At 40.6% G+C, this 22,819-nt stretch overlaps 1 protein-coding gene across 1 annotated transcript in view; it reads right to left on the bottom strand.

Annotated features, from left to right (window-relative positions):
* CORO1C (coronin 1C) overlaps positions 1 to 22,819 on the bottom strand; it is a 61,983-nt gene that overhangs the window by 3,281 nt on the left and 35,883 nt on the right. Inside the window, exons 3-10 of the mRNA XM_059676715.1 lie at positions 15,937 to 16,059; positions 9,258 to 9,387; positions 6,112 to 6,293; positions 5,037 to 5,156; positions 3,848 to 3,952; positions 1,881 to 2,026; positions 560 to 617; positions 213 to 458 (exon numbers count right to left, since the gene is read on the bottom strand). Of these exons, the coding sequence (XP_059532698.1) occupies positions 213 to 458; positions 560 to 617; positions 1,881 to 2,026; positions 3,848 to 3,952; positions 5,037 to 5,156; positions 6,112 to 6,293; positions 9,258 to 9,387; positions 15,937 to 16,059 (1,110 nt within the window). The remainder of the gene's footprint in view (positions 1 to 212; positions 459 to 559; positions 618 to 1,880; positions 2,027 to 3,847; positions 3,953 to 5,036; positions 5,157 to 6,111; positions 6,294 to 9,257; positions 9,388 to 15,936; positions 16,060 to 22,819) is intronic.

Below are 22,819 nucleotides of genomic sequence, written 5' to 3'. Positions count from 1 at the left end.
AGACCATAGTAGACTGTCATTATAAAAAAGACCTAAAGGAGCCAAATTCCAGTGCCATGACAGGACATTTTTATCATACTGGGTGTTGTCACTCGCTGAGAGCCCCTCTGTCCACAGCTGGGACAGCACTGCCAGTGCCAGGACTAGAAGGAGCTGCAAGAGGACCAGGCCTGAGCCAGCCACGCACACCCTCACCCTCCTGCGGGCCTTACCACACTGGTCGTGTCTGCGGTTTTCTTGGGGACGTTGATCAGGTCACACTTCTTGTTTGCAGTGGGCTTGCTATCCAGAATGTTCTTCTTCACCACCTTGAGATCCCGGTTTTTGCCTGGAATGTATCCGTGCTTCAAGGAGATGAGGATTGGATCTGCGTTCTTCCCCTCAAACCACTCCTCTGCCTCCAGTGCGGCTTCGGGCCCCGCTGTGTCAGGATACAGGTCATCTTGGAAGAGGTCCGACTACAAGAGACATTTTGGGGAAACCCTTAAGTAAGGAAGAAGAAAGATGGGGATTTAAAAACTTTTAAAAGCATAGATTGCTTAGAAAACTGGGCACTTACCTTCCTGGGCACAGTCATGATAATAGGTTCACACTTTCTCTCATGAAGTTTAAAGAATCTTCAAAAGGGAAAAAAAGGCAAAGTTGCATTAAGTAAAACAGGAGGCCAAGTAACCAACAGGCTCACTAACAACCACTTTTCCACAAAGCTCCAGGGACACACAAGGCTCTGCTCCACCTCAGCTGCCCCACCAGAACTCAGCATTCCCAGCTTACAGATGAAAAAATGGAAGCTGAGCGTAGCTACGCAAGGAAATGGCGCATGGGAGACAAGAACCAGGAACAGCTCTATGCATGATGGTGACAGTCGATTTCCAACTCTCTGGGGTCAGATCAACTGTGGTGGGAATAACACCACGGACAATGATTCATTTGTGAAAATGATAAGGTCAACAGACAGGAGAGAACAATTACATATTAGATAGTACCAATACAGAGCTGAATGTATTTAAATTAAACTAAACACACACACACACACACACACACACACACACACACACACACAACAACCCATACTGATTAATATAACAAAGAGCTTAAAAATTCCTTTTATTTTAAAAGATGTGTCAATTATGTAACAAGTGTGTGAGCAGAACAGCACACTTAGATAAACGTGCATAGAAACGGAGTGTTATATAATGCGTGCTAGGATCTTAGCCTGATAAGAATAAGACGGTGCTACTAGTTCTGTTGCTTAAAATGGCCAGTGGTGAGTCTCCTGAGTATCTTCTGTTGACTAGCATGAGAAAAGAGCCTTCCCCTTAGGAAGCCCACTAGCATTATGAAATATAAAATTTTTAAAAATCTAGAGTAGTACAGAGAGGTGGGAATTCTATCACACTTCCCAAATCAAGGGGCCCCCAACCCAACACCCCACTGTAGGTCGTTGGCTCCCTAGTTTAGGATCCGTGGGGTCCACAATCTACTTTGGAACCTGGTTCCTCCTCCCCCAGGGCAGGAACACCATTCCTTATTTCCATCCCAGGGACACTGGCCCCAACCTCGGCCTGCATACAAGAGATGATGGTTTCACTATTCGAGTAAGTGCCCAGCACACGCAGACGAAGCCACTGTACCCGCTGCACTTCAAGTCATAGACTCTGAAGAATGGGGAGGGGCCTGTTTAGATGAGATGATTTTGAAAGGTGCCTCCCTGCTCTAAAACCCCTGCTTCTAAGGAGGGGAAGGAAATGAGACACTAATTCTGGGCCGCACACAAGGGTAGAAAGACCCAGGCATCACAGAATTGCATGTGGTTGGGTTGCTCTTGCAGAACACAGATGGTATGAACAATTCCAATGCTTTACATGCTGATTCTTTACCTGGCAATCTCACATTTGTTAACATCGAGTCCCCTCTTGGGCATGTAACCCATCCCTCTCTGAGGCTCCTTGCTGCTGAATGTGTTGAGGTAGTGGACATACGGGGATTCATCCGTGATCTCAAAATAGCGGATACTGCTGTCACCCTACAAGAAATGGGAGACAAGTGTGTGTTTACTACTGACTGAAACATCTGATTTAAGTGGGCATCTCTCTCCCCTATAAACCCAGCGCCAATTAGGACTCTGCTGCAGTGGCTGGCCTTTTCTTCCTCTTAAAGGCCCAACGCATGTGATGGTTTCTCATCCCGGCAGAGTAAGCCCGCACCTATCAAACACTAGCATCCCCTTTACTGAGGGCTAGATGCCAAGACAGAGTCAGGCAAAACTGTTAACGCCTCTGCCAAGCAACTGCATTGCAATTCAACTTCAAAAGACACACGAAAGACCAGAAGGACCACTGAGAGGGCAACTACTGCTTTGAGTTAGCTGTTCATTGGCAAACAGCAGTGTTGTTCAGAGACTAATGTCAGACAATCAGATAATAAAAACTAAGACTTTCTAATTAAGAAACCTTCGTTTTAGTGATCTCCTTGAACTTCACAAGGTTTTCTATCTCATTGCAATGTATAAAATTCTATAATAATCTTGCTAGTCTCTCTAAGTACAAATAATTGTCTAATGGTCACACATTTATACCAACCTGAACAACAAGGCAATTCTGCCTGGCACTATTTTATATAAAGACACACACCTATGAAGACATAAATAGCTAGGTAGTATGACACTCTAACAATCCTCTCTGTCTTCACAATTTCCATTTAATATAAATAAAAATCTAAAGCAATGGAAAAGAAGCTAAGCACAGGGTTTGCTCTCTGCACACTAAAAATAATTTTCCACCCAGTGTTAACCACCTCTGGGTAACATGTCCTTGTGTTTGTTTTGATGCAGCTGTTAACATCTGAAGTAAAATGACTTTCAAGAAAACTGACAAGATCTCGTTTCTAAGTGACTGACCTATCAAATGGAAAGCAGCTCTGCGGTGTGCTCGGTGAACCGAGAAGAAGTGAAACATCCGGCCTTTACCAGCAAGGGGTACCCTAACAGGTTTGAGGGACTATATCACTCGACTTTTAGTAATTCATATATTTCACCTGCACAGACTTCTAAGGAAAAAAACTGGAAAAGAATAATACTGAGGTTACCACCTACTGCAATGAAATAGCAATAAAACCACCACCCGTGTAGTTAGGCGGAGATCACTAGGCAGATGAGGCAGGAGGAGACCTTTTATTTCGTGTGGGGTCTTCCTGGAGCAACCGTCACTTCCTGAAACTTAAATCAGGCCGCACATTTTCCGGTTTAGGGCCCTAACACTGAACTCCAGGAACAAGAACCCTCTGAGACCCTCAAAAGCTCACATTCCCCAAGCACCATTCTCCTTAAGAGTGCATGGCATGTAGCAATAAGCAGTAAATGCCAATCTAGAACCTTCCAGTAGACTTCAGCATGGGATGTGGCAAACTGGGTCCTCATTCCTAACACCAATGATGAGAAATCTGAAATCACCAACCACACAGCACCACCAGGTAATACAAGACACCAGCATATAAAAATCAATAATCAATTTAAAACAAAAAAAGAACAAAAAATAAAGTTAAAAAAAGAAAAACAAAACACCCGCACGTACTCCATCTCACCAGAGTGTCCAAGCAAAGATTCCCGTCGGCATCTGCCCAATCCCTGCTTCCGTCAAGAGTACTGAACACAGTAGGTTAACACCACACATCTGGCAAGTTACACACAGTCCATTCTCACCCCACACATAACAAAATCATAGCGTAAGACACACACACATACCAACTAAAATGATACAATACATTGCCCATCTACTAAATCTCTGAAGGACAAACTTTTCCTCCCCCAGGATTAAATGTAATGTTAAACATCAAAATTACTGTTTACCTTTCCACATAAGTAAATGATGCTGGTGTCAGGGTCATAGAAAGGCAGCAACACCCCATTGCTAGTGTCCATTTCGTGAAGAGCAATTGGTTCCTGCATATTTTTCTGGGGAAAAAATTATATATATATATCGATACACACACACACACACACAATTTAGGGGTAAATTTCTGTTACCTTACTATGCATTCCTTTATCCCTAATTAAGTTAGCCATTTCCCTAGAATACTGAAATTTAAACAATGCACATGTAACATTCACACATGTAAATACCAATAGGGATAGCAAATGGCATTCAACCCATTGAAAATTATGTTTATTTGACAACATAATTAATGCACATATCAGTGCGATTCTATGACAGAGATGAAAGTGCCCTTCTCCTTTGTGACTTTTCTTTTCAAAAAGTACTTTTTTTCTTATTATAAATTAAATATATGTTCTTTAAAAAGTTACAAGGAAGAACATAAAAATCGTTGTATATGCCATCATCCCACAGTCCAGTGTGTGGCAGAATCCATGACCATTCTGGTCTATTTCCTCCCAACACACGAATACACACAAATTAGGATCATACCTTATGTGGAGTTTAGCTTTTTTTCTTAATAAGCAATAATTTACTGTTGTTTTTTTTTAATCCTGAGGATATGCTTTTACTGACTAGAGAGGGAAAGAGAGAGAGAGAGAGAGAGAGAGAGAAAGAGAGAGAGAAAGAACACCATCGATGTGAGAAACATTGGTCAGTTGCCTCCTGGGGATGGAATCCACCACCTTTTGGTGTGCGGGACAATGCTCCAACCAACTGAGCCACCCAGCCAGGACCAGTTTTCTATTTTTCCACTTTTGTGATTACGAGCATGTTCTCAAGCATGACTACTTTGATTTAGATCATATTCTTTATAAAAATATAACTAAGTTTAGAACTCATTTCCCAAGTCTGGATTCCTCATGCATTCTTTTTGAAAAATATAGTCATCATAGACTCCTTGGGAGTATCACAAATGCATTTTTTGAAAGACAGTTAGCACTAAGTCTCTAGTGAGGATAAGAACTTCACGTCCAATTTACGACAAGTGGGAGTTCAGGAAACCTCACTAAGAACCCCATAATCTACGTACCAACCCAAAGACCCACTCAGAAAATAGAGAAAGCTCCAGTGTAAGCTGGTGGGAGGCTGGGAAGGGCGTACCGGGTTCCAGAGCGCCAGCTGCCGCTCGCTCATGCGGCTGAAACCAGTGGTGAAGACATTGCCATCAGCCAGAAAGATGGCTCTCATGGGTCGTGCTCCTTCATGCGCTTTCTCCTTCTCCTGCAGAAGAGAGAGCAAAGAGGCACATTACACACATTCAAACTGCAGAAAGGAAGGTGAGGTGGGAGCATAGGGGCCCATACACCAAACCCAACTGCACCCCGCACACCATTCACGTTAACTGGTATGTGTGTGTGTCTCATTAATAACCAGCTTCCCTCCTCAGAGGAGGAAACAAAGTGACACTAAGTGATTTGGTTAAGGTCCCTCAGCTTAAGTTAGCAAGTGTCAGGACTTGACTCAATAGCCTCATTCCTTCCATCTGCCCCGCTGCCAACCCATGTCCATGTGCTGCAAAAACAGGACACATGAGAGGACTCTGCCAAATGCTTTTCTCAAGAGGTTAATAACCTGCTGCATCTTTATGAGACATTTTAACCCTTTTCGGTCCAACGTCCAGGCTGACTCGACAGACCAGGCGTGAGCAGGTCCAACGTGGAGCTGAGGTTGACACCGCAAACCGCTGCGATTATATGCATTGTCAGTAAGTTCAACATTCAATCCCGTCAATTAATTTGGACCAGACTGTTTGAATTCCAAAAATAAAATCGGACTGCAAAGGGTTAATAGTCATTTGTGGAACAGGGTGGGGAATCAATTAATTAATTTTTTGCACTAAGCCAGGAATGCAGTTCACTATTTGGGGTAGCTCATCTACATTTGTCAACTTTTAAGGACTCTTTTGTGAACTGATACAAACATTGTTTCTTTGTGAAAAAATGGTTACCAAGTGAGAGATAAGCCTTGGGTAAAAGCTAGAAATGTACAACTCTGAAGAGAAGAGTGACTGGCAGACAGTCAGAAGCCTGCACCAGCCTTTTCTGATTCACAGGCATCTGCACACAGCAAGGCCCACTGACCAGCAGCACAGCCTCTGTGGCCGCCTTAGAAAGCAGACAGCTCGCACTCACCTAAGGGCTACAAATACTGGGGTTTCTGTCTGAAGAATACTTACAGCAACAATCTCTTGTTTCCTAGGATCGATTACTCTCACTTTCTTGTCTTTGGAAGCTGTGCAGATGAGACTGCCATTCCGGTTCCAGCTTACATTGTAAATCATGTCCGAGTGCATATCGTCCAAGTTTATCAGGGCTTCCCCCGTCCCCACGTTCCATATGATGATGGCATTATCACAGCCTAGGAGCAAGCACAACCATGTCTCCAGCTATTAAAATGCCTGGACAACGGCACATTTGTGGAAACTACAAAGACATGCATTGAAAGGAAGGTGCTGACAAGAGGCCTACTTACAGGTAGTTTTAACAAAGAAAGTGACAAAGAAGAAATTTGCATAAAAGAAATCAGCGTTAAAGTAAAAACACAGTTTGTTAAGTTTGGGTTTGTATGAAACAAATAAAAACAATCAAACAAAACTAAGAACTACAAAAAAATAGAATGCCATCTTTTCTGTTTGCGTTTTTTAATCCTCACCAGAGGATATGTTTTTATTGACTTTAGAGAGAGGAAGGGAAAGAGAGAGAGAGAGAGAGAGAGAGAGAGAGAGAGAGAGAGAGAGAGAGAGAGAGAGAGAGAAACATCGATAGGTTGCCTCCCGTATGCTCCCCAAATGGGGATCGAACCTGGAACCTAGGTATGTGCCCTGACAAGGAATCAAACCCACAACCTTCTGGTGTATGGGACGATGCTCCAACCAACTGAGCCACACGGCCAAGGCCTATGTTTCCTTTTCTTTCATAAATATACACAGACATATATACAAATAGACAGATATCTTCTTTTGTTGATCTTAGAGAGAGAGAATAGGAGAGGGAGAGAGAGGGAGGGAGAAAGAGAGAGACATCAATCACCCCTTACCACCAATCGAGCCCAAAACTCAGGCATGTGCCCTGACTGGAAACAAACCATTGACCTTTTGTGCAAGGGATGATGCCCAACCAAACTGAGCCACACCGGCCAGGGTAAGGCCTATATTTTTTTAAGAGTTAACTGGGCTATCAGTTTCCTTTTCTAGTAAAATAAGCATTAGAATAAATACAGCTTACTTCTTCTCCAGAGGAGCTAAAAATAAAGAGCTTAAAAAACTGTTTGGGACACTCAACGAAGATGGTGGGGAGCAGGCTATTCAAATCAACGATAACGTACTACATGGTCTTGGGATGAAAGCAAAGCCAATTACAGTAAGTTGAAGGGAAATGCAAGGTCTGGCCTAACTATTTGCCCACAACAGGGGGAGAAATAGGTCAACACTAGCCTGATTTGAGAAGCCCAAAGTATAGTCACATAGGCATGAGGATTCCGAAACTGTCCTCAAAGAGGCCACACTATTTACTTGGCCACAAGCCCACAGCTCATCAACATCCTTCCTTCAAGGGTCTGCCACAAGTCCCTGAGACCCTTTAAAAAGACTATCATTTGCTGCTCCCAGGACATTATTTCAATGATAAAGAAAAATAAGAAAAGAGATGGACATCCTGAAAGCGAATTCTTGCCAATAAATCAAATTTGCAAGCACTTTAGAAAAATGAGCCACTAAGATCCAGAACACCTAAAAGTTACCTAAGAGTGAGAAGTAGAAAAGGGGCGGGACAACTGCACAACAGTATGAAAAGCTGGAGCAGAGCTCTGTGGGAGAGACTTGATCCTTCCTCTGCCTTGTTCATCACAGGCAAACAGGTGACCGCAGCCATCGAGGATGGATCGTAGGGCTTACAATGTGCAGAACGCTGCAACCAACCACCCTCCTGTGCTTGTAAGGGGAGCACGGGGAGCACTCTGCTGATCACACCGTAAGTGTGACCTCGATAAGAAGAGGAGCAGGACATCCCATGATGGAATTCCACCTTTGAAATTGGTTTCTCTCCTTATCAGACTGGGGTTCTGAGTAAGAACACTGGAAGGGTTCCCAGGTATAGTCAATTGTGATTTTAAAAAAGGAGAATCCTATGTAGTGTGTTTTTTGAAAAGCAGTCCTTGGTTTCAATAGGTACCTGGCATTAAACTTTTTATTTAACTCATTATACCATAAATATCCTTTATCACCACTAAAAACTGAACTGCCCCCTCCTTTGGACTGGTAAAGGGAAAGATCTTTAAAATTCTACCACTAACATTAGTATAACTTTTTTTTTTTGAATTAAGGTATAATTTACATGCAACAAACACATTTATTTAAAATATCACTCATGAAGTTTTGACAAGTATATATATTTGTGTAGCCACCATCATAATCAAGATATAAGACATTCCCATCACCCCACAAAGCTTCCTCTTGTCCTTTCTATTGCTTCTATAAAAGAAGAAAAAAAATCTCAGATTTTTTACAAAGAAACAGATTTCTGTAAATAAAACTTGAAATTGAAAGTGGTTTATCAGTAAAAAATCAAGAACAACCTCACTATCAAAAAATAAAGGGCTGATTTAAACAACTGAGGTTTAAATAGTCCAGACAATGGACTATTAATGGAGTCATTAAAAATATCCTAAGAACATTTAACAGCATGTGAAAAAGACCATATATGCAAGTTTCTGAACCCATCTTCATGTTTAAAATCATTTACGTGTGTGCACAGAAGTATCTTCTGGAAAGAAATACCAAAATGGTAATAATGACGTTCCCTCTGGGTTGGTGGGATTATAGATTTTTCTTTTCTTCCTTTTGTTTCTAGGTAATCTATATATCAAACAGGACTACTTGTATAAGGAGAACAATGACAGTATTCCTTAAAAGGAAGAGGAATACTTGGCTGACAAGATCACCCTAAAGTTGGCAGCAACACCGGGGCCGGAACCTAGGGCTCCTGGCTCCCATCTGTGTTCCTTCTACTACATCAAGAATAACTGAAACTGTGGTCCACGGAGGGCCCCAGCAGGAATAATGAATCTGCTGAAATTACAGGCAAATAAGTATGTATCTGTTCATTTTTCTAAGCAGGAAGTCTGTATCTTCCACCAACTGTCAAAGTAGCCTGAACACATGCGCACGTACGGGCCAGGGAGCCATTGCGTCTCTGCGCCTCCTCATGGATTCCTAATGATCTGCTTCACAGTTTAGCACAGAGTTAAAGGCATTTGCTGCTCCTCTCCACAAAAGGGGCTGCAAGAAGCGATGACAATGGGGGAAGGGGACTGCTTAGCTCCTACCTGCACTAAGAAGCACGTTACGGGCTGTCGGGTGCCAGGCTACGATGCCAACTCTCTTTGAGTGGCCTTCTAAAATCACCACAGGTTCAGTCAGGGAAAGGGTGAGTCCATTTTCTGGAATCTGCCACACCTGTTGGAAAAGAGAAAGAGGACCCATCTTTCAATATCACATTTCCTGTGATCATCTGGTTTGAAGACTTGCTCTGCATAAACAGAACATACAATGGTCTTTGGATAAAATGCAGAATAATATGAAATGACTGTGTACAGTTGTTTTTAAAATTTAACAAGATATTAAAGGTCAGAACGAACAGAAAATGACTACTAATTTGATCAAAGCATGAAGTCAGCAAGGGAAACAATTGAAATGAGACTTCAGTGACTCAACAGGAAATGCATTCTGCAAGATGAATTCTGACGTAGGCTTAGAACTGAAAGTAGTAATACCACCTGCCATCTCCAGATGGCACCATACCCATGGGCTGCTGGGTTTTCTTGCAAGGATTGCAAAACCTCTGTGCCTGACAGACCACGATGAAATAGTGTGTTTCCCTAGTCCCTAATGAAGCAGAGTGATGGGAGGCTTTGGTGATAATCAGCATTTCCAGCTTAAATATTAAGGCGGAAGCAGAGCTCATCATGGGACTTCACCTTGCCCTTTCTCTAGCCTCTGCACCATCTTCTCCTTGGATGGCAGGGAAATTTTAATGATGAAGCAAAACATTTATTATAAAATTTTTAAAATAAGGAAACTCTGTTCCTTCTATATGTTACTTCTGGCAGACTCAATGGTTCCTTCAACTAGGTTTATGCGTTTAATACAGGCACCTAACCCATTTTACTACCTTTAACAAAGGATTCATGCAACACATTTCCCTTTTTCTCATTAGAAGGAACTTTTACCCTTTGTGACAGCATGTTAGACCTGGACAAATAAGTCAGTCAGAGAAAGACAAAATACCATATGATCTCACTAATATGTGGAATATAATGAACAAAATAAACTGATGAACAAAATAGAACCAGAAGCACGGATACATGGAATAGATTGACAAATGTCAGAGGGAGGGGGTTGGGGGGCTAAAGGAAGGTGAAGGGATTAGCTAAAGAGCATATATGCATAGCCCGTGGACACAGACAATAGTATGGGGAGGGCTAGGCAGGGGAGGGGGCGGAGTGAGGTGGGCAACACATGTCTTGAGCAGCCACTATGAGGCAGCCCATTACCAGGCAGTGGGGGAAAGGCTGAGAAAAGTAGAGACTTCTATAAGACTGAAAGCCAAAGTCAGCAAAGACAGGCATATGATGTAGAGGGTTGGAGTCCGTGCTCTGGAGCCAAACAGATCCTCGTTCAAATCTTGTTTGGGCCACTTACCATGAGAGTCCTGGGCAAACAACTCAGCGTCACTGTGCACAGAGGCAACAGCAGTACCTATACTTCCTAGGACTGCTGTGAGGATTAAATGAGTTAATAGGGTCCTTAGAACAGTGCCTGGCATACAATCAGTGCCCTCCACATTAGAGACAGTAGAATGCAGTAGTTAAGAACATGGGCTCCTGAACTACAAGGGACTGTCCAATCCCTGACTTGGCTATGTATCAGCTGTCTGACCTTGGGAACATTCACTAACCTGTCTGGGCCTTACGTCTCCTCACCTACAATAAACCTGCCCTCACTTGGTTGTTTTGAGGACCAATGTGGGAATATGAATCTAAAGCGTTTAGAATAATACCTGGCATTAAGGCAGGCTCTGAACAGATAGTAACTGCTGTTATTACAAGGAAACCGCAAAGTGTATGTGACCACGGGTATGCTGGCATAGCTAAGTGCTGAATGAAAATACAAATGTCATGAGGTCACCTTCTTGCTGTTCAAGTTTGGTATATCCAAGAAGGCTTCCTAGGGAGATGACCTGTAAGGATGAAAGGAGTGAGGTGACAGAAGGAAGAAGGAAAGAAGGAAGGAAGGAAATCAAGTATCCAGTTTCAAAATAAAAAACACAGATGCATATAGCACTCTTCTAAAAAGTGAATGCCCCAGGAGGCTGGCTGAGTGGCTGACAAGAAAAAGGTCAGAGTAACAAAGACAGCACAGACACGAGGCTTTACAGCGGGAGGAGAAAGTGACTGGAAAAGCCTGTAAAACTAAATGAAAAAGACAACGGAACTCTTGCCTCTGCTGGTAAATAAAGGTGGTGCTGTTCTCCGTTGTGGACTGTGGAAAAGAGCCGGCAGAGCTGTAAGTCTTTCCACACGAAGCGTACACACCCCTTGGTTGGTGCCCACTGGCCCTACTCATAGGCCTGTCATTATGTGGCTCTCTGCCCTTTTTAGGACTGTCTGCTGCTTCCGGGTCTGGGCCTTCCAGTTTGGACTGAAGGGATCATGCCTTCTGCAGCAGCAGGACAACAAAGAGCAGAAGTACAACTGGGTACATACTTAGTATTCTTGTGTGCAAATGGGACGCAGCCTGGTGTGGAAGAAAGGGCACTGGCCTGGATGTCACAGATGGGGCGCTAACTGGCCATCCTAGCATGAAAAAGGGACTTCACTTCGTGGAGCCTCAGTTTCCTTGTTTGATCCTGGAGACAGCACCAGCTCTGCTTCCTCAGGGGTTACTGGAAAGGTCAAATGGACTAAAACGTTTTGTACACCCAAGCACTACCTTAATGTGAAATACACAATAGGGTGACCTTTGACAAAACTGTCGTGCAGGGCCAAAACAAGGCTTAAAAACAGCACTTGGCAAGAAAAAGTCCCTACTATATGTTTATGATTCTTTTTCTTGCTGTTACGATGACCGCCATGTATTGTTAAGTCTGACCATCATAGTTTCTTGGAATGAGTCTTATCTTCAAGTTAATTGAGCACTATACCCAACAGTCTAACTTACGTCCAAAATATCTCATGCATGAAGGGTCTAGCTCACACCTAGGCCAGTCAGCACAGATGAGGGCAGCTCTGAACTCCAGGCAGGTCCGTTAGCTTCCTCTGCTCGGTGGACACAGGTTCTACTACCCACCAGCTTTTTCAAAGACATGCAGTGAGTGGAGAGGAAAATCCCTCAGCCTAGCAGGGCTATCAGCTTTATCCCCTGCCACTTGATATTTTTGTTTTTGTTTTTAAACAATAATGTGTTCCTGAAACTTTGTATTTGGGTAACACATTACTATGGCAATGTCTTGTTTTGTTTTGAAAGAAAGGGAAAAACGCAATCAATCCCAAGGCTTCCAGATGAAAAAGTGAATCAACCAGTGAAAACCCATCGTGGTTCTGGAAAAAAACAACTTGAAGCACATGTTCGGGAACCATTGTGTCACCGGCAGCCTTTTCACATGTGAAACTCTGGATATGGAAAAAGGCCAGCTCAAGAAAATATTCCTAACAAGAAACAAAGAAAATTAAGACGCTTAGGCTTCTCTCAAGCAGTAATTTTAAAGTGCAATTTGTTTGAAGGTTTTATTTCTCAAGCAAACACGGTGCACATTTAGAGCATACACACAAAGTGCTTCCAGACACTGCTTCCCTACTTTACACCCATCATGAACTTGCTACTGGGCTAGGCACTAGAGTTACAGCCATAAAAAAGGCTATTTCCCCAAAGGCTATATTTTTTAAAAGCTAAGGAAACCAATTCCAAAGGGAAAATGAAGGAAATAAATAATCTTAAAAGACAGGAAGAGGTTACAGATTCTGTAGCAGCTGCAGAGCAGCACAATCCCCTACAGATCCACTAACCCCACTGGGTAGGAGGCACAGTCATGACATTCATAAATGAGCCATGACATTGAGAACAACATTAGCTTTGGGAAAATCAAGAACTGAGAGCAGGGTTCTGATTTGCCAAGGCTGTAATATCGACTGGCAAATGGCCCAGATGTAATCTGTACAAAAAGGAAATGACATGAAGCCCTGGTGAAGGACAGAGGGACAGGAATCCTGAGGAACGCGCTTTCATCACCAACTACAGCATCACTTCCATTTTTATTTCAAGACAAAAACTGCATTAGGAAAATTTACAACAGAAGCAAAAATGTATAAAATAGGGGGTTTGTTTTTGTTGATTTCCAGAGAAGTATGAGACTGATTTGGGAGAATGGAAAAGTATTCATTTAAATGTAATCATTTGTGACTGTTCAGAACATCTAGTTGGAGACAAATAAGACACCTACTATGCCTTCAAACTTTCTCTCTCCCAGAAACAATCAGGCAACTTTGCTAAATTAGCCGTCTTTAAAATTAGTGTTTGATTACTACCCTGCAGATAAGGGACAATGTCAAATCAACACCATTCACAAAACTTAATTTGGCTGCTCTTTGTATTATTTAAAGCATTATTCTTTTCGTGGAGCTAAAATTTTCCCAAGTATAACACCAGTAGCCATATTCTCTAAAACTCTCTATAAGAAGCTATTGCTGGAGGAAAAAACTCAACAGTACCAAAAATATGGAAAACCTAGGAGTGAAGTATAGTTTCTAGGAGGAAGGTTTGTATAATTGCATTTGCTGGTATAAAACATCACTTCAAATAGTAGTCCATTGAAAGCACTACCTTAAATGCATCTGAGATTACCGTATATACACTGTGAAAAAGCAAATGAGATAGATCAGGATATTTTAATTCATCCTTTGAATCCTTGAGAACCCGAATTCTCAGTGTGGAAGAAAGGATATAGAAATGTAATATTAAAGAGGTTAGATTAAAAACTCTATAGCCCTGAATTTGAACTAGAAATATTAAGATGAAGTCAAAAGTTACCACATCTTTAAATATATATGTGTATTCTAGCTCCATTTACTACAATCTTTTTTTAATTTTTTAATTACAGTTGACATTTAATATTAGTTTCATGTGTACAGCATACGGTAGTAGATATTTTATATAACTTATGAGGTTCTTCCTCCTCCCAGTAAGTCTAGTAAGTCTACTACTCACCTGACATCATTCATAGTTATTACAATAGCAAAATCTTAAAAACAATAATCACCATGGTAACAATCAGCATCCCTAGCACCCAGATTGTGACCTAGAAATACCATTTTCCATTAAAAGAAATCAGAACTTCTGAGAGAAATAGCTGATTTGAGGTGTGGGGCAAAGGACGTCTACGATGAGCTGGAACACCTTAACACACCAAATAGTAAGGGAGCTATCAAAAACAAGCGGGTATTCCCTTTGTAATAAATCACTTAATTCACGTAACTGAATTCATTCGACTTTAGTGTGTTTCATAATACAAAAGTTTTTTTTTTTTTTTAAAGGGTCAACATGACCAATAATGCTGACGACAGAAAGAGGTGGATCAAGAGAGGTTAAGATTTAAGACTTTGGCATTAGGTCAAAATACTGTTCTTCTCCCCTCAGCAAAATGTCTGTGGCCATTAAAATGATCAACTTAGCAGGGCACATTAAAAAGAACAATTCCTTTTAACAGCAGCATATTTCTTTAATATGCTTTGGCTGCCAAAATTATGAGATCGCAGGAGTTATCCTCAGCCAAAGTCCATGAGTGAAAATGAGTAAATGTTTAAATGTCACAGTTCTGGACTTAACGTGTGTTTATGTAAAATAATTTTAATTAATAAAGGCTTCCAAACAATGTTACTAAATCTGGTTCAGTCCACAGAAAATGGAGAGGGAAGTAACAGTAGGGGTTCTCTCAGCTCCCCACTTGATGAATCTGAGACTGCTTGCAACTTGATCAGTTACTACACTCACCTGTTTCAGTACTTACTTCAGTACTTCCCTTCTGTACTATGTCTAACCTTTTGGGCTAAGATTAAAAATTGATCCAAACCAATTACGATCTTAAGATCATAATCAAGAACAAGAAGCTTTATATTAAAAGTACACCAGCCCTGGCCAGGTGGCTCCGTTGGTTGGAGCGTCATCCCGTGCACCAAAGGGTTGCTGGTTCAATTCCTGGTCAAGGTACATACCTAAGTTTTGGGTTTGATCCCTGGTGGTTGGGGTGTGTTCTGGAGGCAACCAGTCGATATTTCTCTCCTTCCCTCTCTCTCTCAAATTAATATTTTTAAAAAGTACCTCAAAGCCTTATTTCATATGTAATCTACTTTTGGAATCCAAATGAGGAAATATATAGAACTTACTTTAAAAACCTTTCAAAATGTTTTCACTGCTGCACAGAAAGGGCTTTCTTAACCAGGGTCCACGAGACAGAACACACTGTCTGATGTTAGCTTAGAAAGAAACACTTGCAAAAACTCTTTACTACCTCTCAGTATCTGTTCCATACCCCTTTTTTATCTGTATAACCTTTGGGATCTTATTTCACTGTAATGTACAATTCTTAGTAACAGCTTTTTCTCTCTTTTTGGGGAGAGAAGAGAGGTCATGTGGTCCAATGGCATTCACAGAATTATAGGAAACTCATTTCAGTTTCTCTAAAATCTTCCCACAGAACTGTTAATAACCACATGCAAACACACACTCATACAAAAGAAGAAAAAAGATAACATAGTACAACCTCCTGTAAAAGCCTTATCTGTCATTAAACTTTTAATGTCACTAAATCCTATATAATACAATGGACAATCAAAACTGCTATGATTTTGTGCTTTTCAAGCATCTAAACACACACACACACACACACACACACACACACACACAGTTTTTGCAAGCAGTCGGTGAATCTTACGCCACACCCTGGGAGCTTACCATAACCGTGCAGTCCTCTGAACCGCTGGCAATGACCTGATCATTATGTGGGCACCAATCTATGTCAAGCACTGGTCCTGTGTGGCCACATACTGTAGGGTAGGATTTGTCAATTCGACCAGTCTGAAAGTAGAGAGAAGCAAATTTATTAGGTAACGTCAACGCCACAGAGTTTGTGTTTTCTCAGACCCATTTCTCCTTTATCACCTCCACCCAAAACTCTCAATGGTCTATTAAAGATCAAAATTTCTTGTACTACAAAGAGTTTAATCAACTGCATTAATAGACATAGCAAAAGAGAATACAAAAGTCTTTTAAAGCCAAAGTGTTTTTCTATGATAGCCAAATATAAATTACACATGTGTTTCTACTATAAAAAACTTGATATTACTCAACATGCAAAATATAACTTTTAATATAGTAAATTAATATTCTTGAATATAAAAATTAAAGTATTGGAAATGAACAGCAAAGTTAAGGCAATAAAATTAGCAAGCAACATTGGGTAATAAAAATAAACTTTTTAGCTATTGCTTAAGGGCTCAAGGACATACTATGTTTTACTGTCTCTCACCCATCTTCAATCAATAGAAATGCCAGCCGAACAATGTAATTAAATTAACATAAGCTTAGACCTTATCCATTATCCAGTTCTACATCTCATTAAGAATACAGGCTTTTTTATTTAAAGTATTACATATGTCTCCTTTCTCCCCATTGACCCCCTCCCCACCACTCCCTCCCCTCAGGACAAGCCCCCACTGCCCCAGTGTCCATGTCCATTGGTTAAAAACTACAGTTTTTAATGTTGGTCATAAGTAACCGTCACAATTTGCTCATGGTACACATTTGAATCAAACAAGCCAACCTGGCTTGTATTAGCCAACCATTTTTGTATTAACCAGAACAAATGATGCTGTAACAACAGGTGTTCAAAAGCTACTTCCTTTTTCAAACAAGTTAACGTTAGTCCATGCTGAGGTTCTTACAAGCTTTAACAGCTGGTGAACAAAAAGGAATCGCTGCCACCCAAAACTGAACCCTTTTGTTGTCGCTGCTGCTCTTGTTATGGCAAGACATCACAACACTGGGGACTGGGGCAGGATTCTTGGCAGTATTAGGACACCACAAAGCAAATCTCAAAAAACACCAAGGAATCAATATCCTGTAGAGCATGTTCCGAGTACAATGCAATACAATTAAAACAGAAAAATATAAACCAAAAATCTCCAATGCATCTAAAAAATTTTAAATTTACTAAATAATTCAAACAGAAAATTATAATAGCCAACAGATGTTTAAACTGATCAATAAATACATGACTGCCATATTGTGATTTATAAGATATTTGATCTTCATCTATAGCTCCTGGTTCACAGCTCCTAAAACTCTTAAAATTTCCTAAGTGTTGCGATGTCTTTTGTTTTTGTTTTTTTGTGTGTTTTTTTCATATTTTATTGATTTTTTACAGAGAGGAAGGGAGAGAGATAGAGAGTTAGAAACATCGATGAGAGAGAAACATCGATCAGCTGCCTCCTGCACACCTCCCACTGGGGATGTGCCCGCAACCCAGGTACATGCCCTTGACCGGAATCGAACCTGGGACCTTTCATTCGGCAGGCTGACGCTCTATCCACTGAGCCAAACCGGTTTCGGCCTTTTGTATGCTAATGAGGTGACTTTTGGATCCCATCCAAGGGTGGCAGCTAGCAGTCAGGAGAACCAACCATGTGATTAGTGGTTTGAAACTTTCAGTCTCACTCCCTGACCTCTGGAGAGGGGAGAGGAGCTAGAGATTGAGCTCAACGCCAAAGGTCAATGACTTAGTCAATCTAACTACGAATCCTCCATAAAAACCTAGGAAGACAGCTGGTTGGTCCTTTGGGGAGCACCTCCCATGCCATTACGCCATGCCCCAAGCTCCACAAGGACAGAAGCGCCTTTATTGGGGACCTTATCTATGTATTTCTTCATCTGGCTGTTGATTCGTATCCTTCAATAAACTGTAATGAATCAGGAGCCTAGTGAGTAAAGGAGTTTTCCTGAGTTCTGTAAACCATTCTAGGGAATTAATCAAACCCTTAGAACATCACTGTGAGTCAGAAGCACAGGTAACAACCTGGACTTTGACTGGCACTTAAAGTATGTGTTGGGGGAGGGAATCAGCCTTGTAGGACTGAGCCTTTAACCTGTGGAGTGTGATGCTCTCCCTGGGAAGCCAGTGTCAGAATGGAGTTGAATGCTCCAGCGCCCTGCTGGTGTCTGAGAACTGCTTGTTGGTGTGAAGAAGTCTACACACACACACAGAAATTGGGTCTGGGAACCCTTCTCAATAACATAGCAAAGCTTGTGGGATATAGCTAAAACAGATCTTAGGAAAAATTTTATAGCCTTAAATGCATAGTATATGAGAGAAGACGGAAAACTAATGATGTTAAGAATAAACCCAAAGAACATAAAATTATAAGAAGAAAGTAACAAAAAGAAAATAAATAATAAACCGAATCAACAAAATTAGATATGGAAGACAAAAGGCACAAATACCAGATATAAAAAGGGGACATGATCTGGTAGAAATTTACATGATATAAAAATACTAGGAATAACATTTGCCAATAAATTTTAAAAGTCCAGATGAAATAAGCAATCTCCCAGATAAAAATCTAACTTATCAAAATTTTTCAATAAATAGAAAACCCGAATAGACCTATAAGCATAAAAGAACCAGTTAAGTATCATTCCACACAGCCCCATAAATCAAGCAGTCACCAAATACCAAAAATCACTAGGCCAGATGGTTTCACAGGTGAACTTTACCAAACATTCAAACAAATGTTCCCAGAAAAGAAAAAAGAGGAGCACTGCTGAGCTCGTTACACAAGTAATGTACACCTAGATACAAAGGACAGTATATGGAGAAACGTAAATCTATGAGACTTATAAATATTATTGCAAACTCCCTAAAAAATAAAAAAGTAACCCAAGTTCAGCAGTGTGGGTTGTTCTCAAAAACCATAAGCAAGTGAAAAGAAAGTTGCAGACTGGGGGAAGATATATATATGCAACATATTGACCTGACAAAGTCAACAGCAACCTAGCAGAATAATGGGCAAGTGATATGAGCAGAGAATTCACAGGGAAGGAAACCTGAAAAGCCAATAGATATATGAAAACATCATCTCACTATCATCAGGGAGCAGCAAATTGAAACAATGAGGTAACATTTTATACCTATTAAAACTGGCAACAATTTGGAAGTCTAATATAAGTGCTGGCAAGTGTGCTGGGAAAGAGGAACTCATAAAAACTGATCACAGGAGAGACTATCCCACTGCAACCCTCTTTGCGAGCAATCTGGAAACAGTGGGAGGTGAAGATGCCCACCCCTCAGCAGGCCCACTTGTAGTAGTCTGTGAGAGGAACGCCCCATGTTTTGCACAAGAAGGATATTAACTGCAGCACTATGGGAATCGTGGAAAAAAGAAAACAGAAGCAATTTCACTGTCCTTTGGTATGGGAGTAAGTATCATATAAAAGTTTAACAGACACAAAATAACAGTCTGTTTAGATATATACACATGTATTAGAAGTACAAAATATGATACATAGCAACTTTAAGGAAACAATTACCTCTGGGGAAGGAGGAAGAAGTAAAGGCGGATGGTATCTTAGCTACATCTGTTATGCTTTATTGTTTTTCAAAAAAGATATGTGAAACAAACATGGCAAAATCTTAACATCTGCTTAATCTTGTGAGCACATGAATGCCCTATTATTTTATTTTTTGTTTGATTTGTTTCCTATTTTTAAAAAATAGTAATAGAATAAAGTTGAGAAACACTTGTTTCTAGCTTTACTTTTTAATATATATATATATATATTTTTATTTGATCTCAGAGAGGAAGGAAGAGGGAGGGAGAGTAACATCAATGATGAGAAAGAATCATTGATCAGCTGCCTCCTCTACACCCTCGACTAAGAAGCCTCAACCCAGGCATGTGCCCTGACCGGGGAAATGAACTGTGACCTTCTGGTTCAGAGGTAGATGCACAACCACTTAGCCACACTGGTCAGGCTAACCTTACATTTTTAAATCTTTACTCTCAAGAAAAACAGTTTTTCTATCTGAATTGTTTTATTTTATCCCTGGGTCTTTGCACTCTTAGCTCTCCCCAGCAAACCATATCTGGCATCCCTGATGGCAAAGTACTGAATTCTGAACTTCCAACGACACCACATATTTTTTTTTCAATTTGGGTTAAGAAGAGCTTTTGCTCAGACATAAAACAATTTTGGAATCTGGAAGTGCTATCAAGAGTTGTTCTTAATTACGTACTGAGAAGCTTACTAAATGACTTTTTTAGGTTAAAATTAAGCAACCCAGGCTAACAGTTAATAGCTATAACCAGTATTTGTCAGTTAAGTAAGATATTTGAGCAGTATTAAGCATTTCTGCCATTCCCAACTCAGCCTCTACAAATCTATAGCATACAAGCTCTAAGCCCGGAATCTGAATGTTATTTAAAGGGCAACTACCACGTATTTCCTTCCCTCCTTTCTAATCAAAAACAAATAACAACTAACACTTTTAGAGTGCTTATGTTATATGTTAGGAACTGTTTGAAAGCCCTTATATCTTTATTCTCACAAGTACCTTTATGATATAGGAACTTTATTATCCCCATTTTTCTAAATAAAGAAACTGTGTACTCAGAAAAGTAAAAAAGTAGAGATCTAAAATATCACTAGATTTCTATAGGAAAAGAAACTTTCCACTAAGCCATGAGATGAAAAAGGCACTAAAGTAATGCTGAAATTATTGGCAGCTGGTTATCAGAAACAAGGAGTTAATAAAAAATTATATCCTACAAACAGCTGCTTCCTCTGGTTGTGACATCATCACAAATCCTTACAATAAAAAAAACAGGGAAAGTAGCATCATATCGAAGCATAACAGAAAGGGAATTGACTAAATGTCTGATAGTGGTAAAGGAACAGAAAAAAAGATGAAAGTGCGAGAAAATTGGCATTTTAAATCTACACTGATATTTTACATACAGTATATTCACAACACACAATCAAGAACACACATTCTTATCCATAACAAAATAATTTGTTTTTGTTTTTGTGTTTTTTTTTTAAATATATTTTATTGATTTTTTACAGAGAGGAAGGGAGAGAAATAGAGAGTCAGAAACATCGATGGGAGAGAAACATCGATCAGCCGCCTCCTGCACATCTCCCACTGGGGATGTGCCCGCAGCCCAGGTACATGCCCTTGACCGGAATCGAACCTGGGACCCCTCAGTCCGCAGGCCGACGCTCTATCCACTGAGCCAAACCGGTTTCGGCCAAAATAATTTGTTTTAAAAAAAAGCACAACATAGTTCACCCAATGAGTGTATGTGTATGTCACTAAAAGGGTGGAACTGGGCACTTATAAACTGCTGAGAGCTCAAGAACACGGAAATTGAAGGAAACCATACAATAATGGCCTTATATGGTAAAGATGAGAACACATCATTTCTGAAAGACATTTTGCACTAGGACCTAAATGAGAATGCATTTCTCATTCATACCCATGACACATCCTCATTTATCATCCAGTGAATAAACCAAGGAATCCATGTCTAATTTGCTAGACTGTGAAGGACCATTCACAAACACATCCACGGAAGTCATGGTGACATACACAGCTTACCTGCACCTCTGAACAGCAAATTTAAATGAATGCGGAGGCTGGATGGAAGATTTACAAGAATTTAATGCCTGTTTTTAAGTGCCTTTTGTTTTTATTAAATGGTGATTTATTTTAAGAACTACCCATCAATTTTCCAAGGCTTATATATAAAATAACTTCATTTACTAACAAATGAGTCCACTGATTCATTAGGGATATGTCTCCTCAGTTGCACCATCTAGAACAGCACTACTTTTTTAGCATGGAATTGAGAATTTAGCTGAGAATTGTCAGTAAGCCACTTAGACCTCCCATTTTAAACAAAGCTTTTTATTTATTAATTACTTACTAGTCCTAATCACATGCCATAGACCTTTTATTGTACGTCTTTAGCTACAATTCCAAATGGTGGGAATTACCAGCAAGTCAACTCAAGTGGAAAAAATGACCAACACCAAGTTCCCTTCAGGCTTTGGCCCAGAGTCCAATTCAAAATTCGGGGACATTAGTGAAATAGGTCAGGGCACTAGCTTACAGACTTTATCTACAAGATCCAGTGGCCTGCCAGGGGCCAAGCAACATGAGCCCCAGGGAAAATTCCACCTTCAAAGTGTGTGTACAGCTGGCACAAGAGAGAAGTGTGACAACACAATTTCCATGTGGCTGGCCCAGCGGAGGCTGATGGCTTTGACGTGTTCCAGCCAGCAACCCTCACAGGGGCAGAAAACCTCCTAGACACCAGCACTATCATTTACTTTAGGTTTGGGGAAAGTCCTCAAACATTTCAAAGCGGCAAGATAAAACTCAGCAGAGCTCCTGGAGACTGAGGCTTCAACTAAACTTACAGAGTTGGGCAACACTTTCGACCAATGGTCTTTTTTATTTTTTAAAGGAGGGGGTGGTGGTGAATGAAATAAAAATTTAAGCATCAGTTAGTACATAACTTGATCAACTGCTCTAAGAAGGAATGTGTGTAAATTTCAACGACTTTGCAAAAACATTCCTCCTTAGACATACAAAATCCAACTAATTCATAATTCTAGTTGTAAGGATAAATGCCATCAATATCAATGGAAAACAACCACTGCTTCCACTTACACCTAACAGTATGTCTTATTTTTCACACCTCATTTCAAACGATTCATACTTAAGAGGTATGCTCATCCTACATGCCAAGGCCAGTACTGCTCAATCAACACATTC

This window comes from Myotis daubentonii, chromosome 19 (genome assembly GCF_963259705.1).
Source record: "Myotis daubentonii chromosome 19, mMyoDau2.1, whole genome shotgun sequence".
Lineage (NCBI taxonomy): Eukaryota > Metazoa > Chordata > Mammalia > Chiroptera > Vespertilionidae > Myotis > Myotis daubentonii.
The sequence above is the reverse complement of the archived record's forward strand: the minus strand, read 5'-3'. Positions and strand labels throughout refer to the sequence as shown.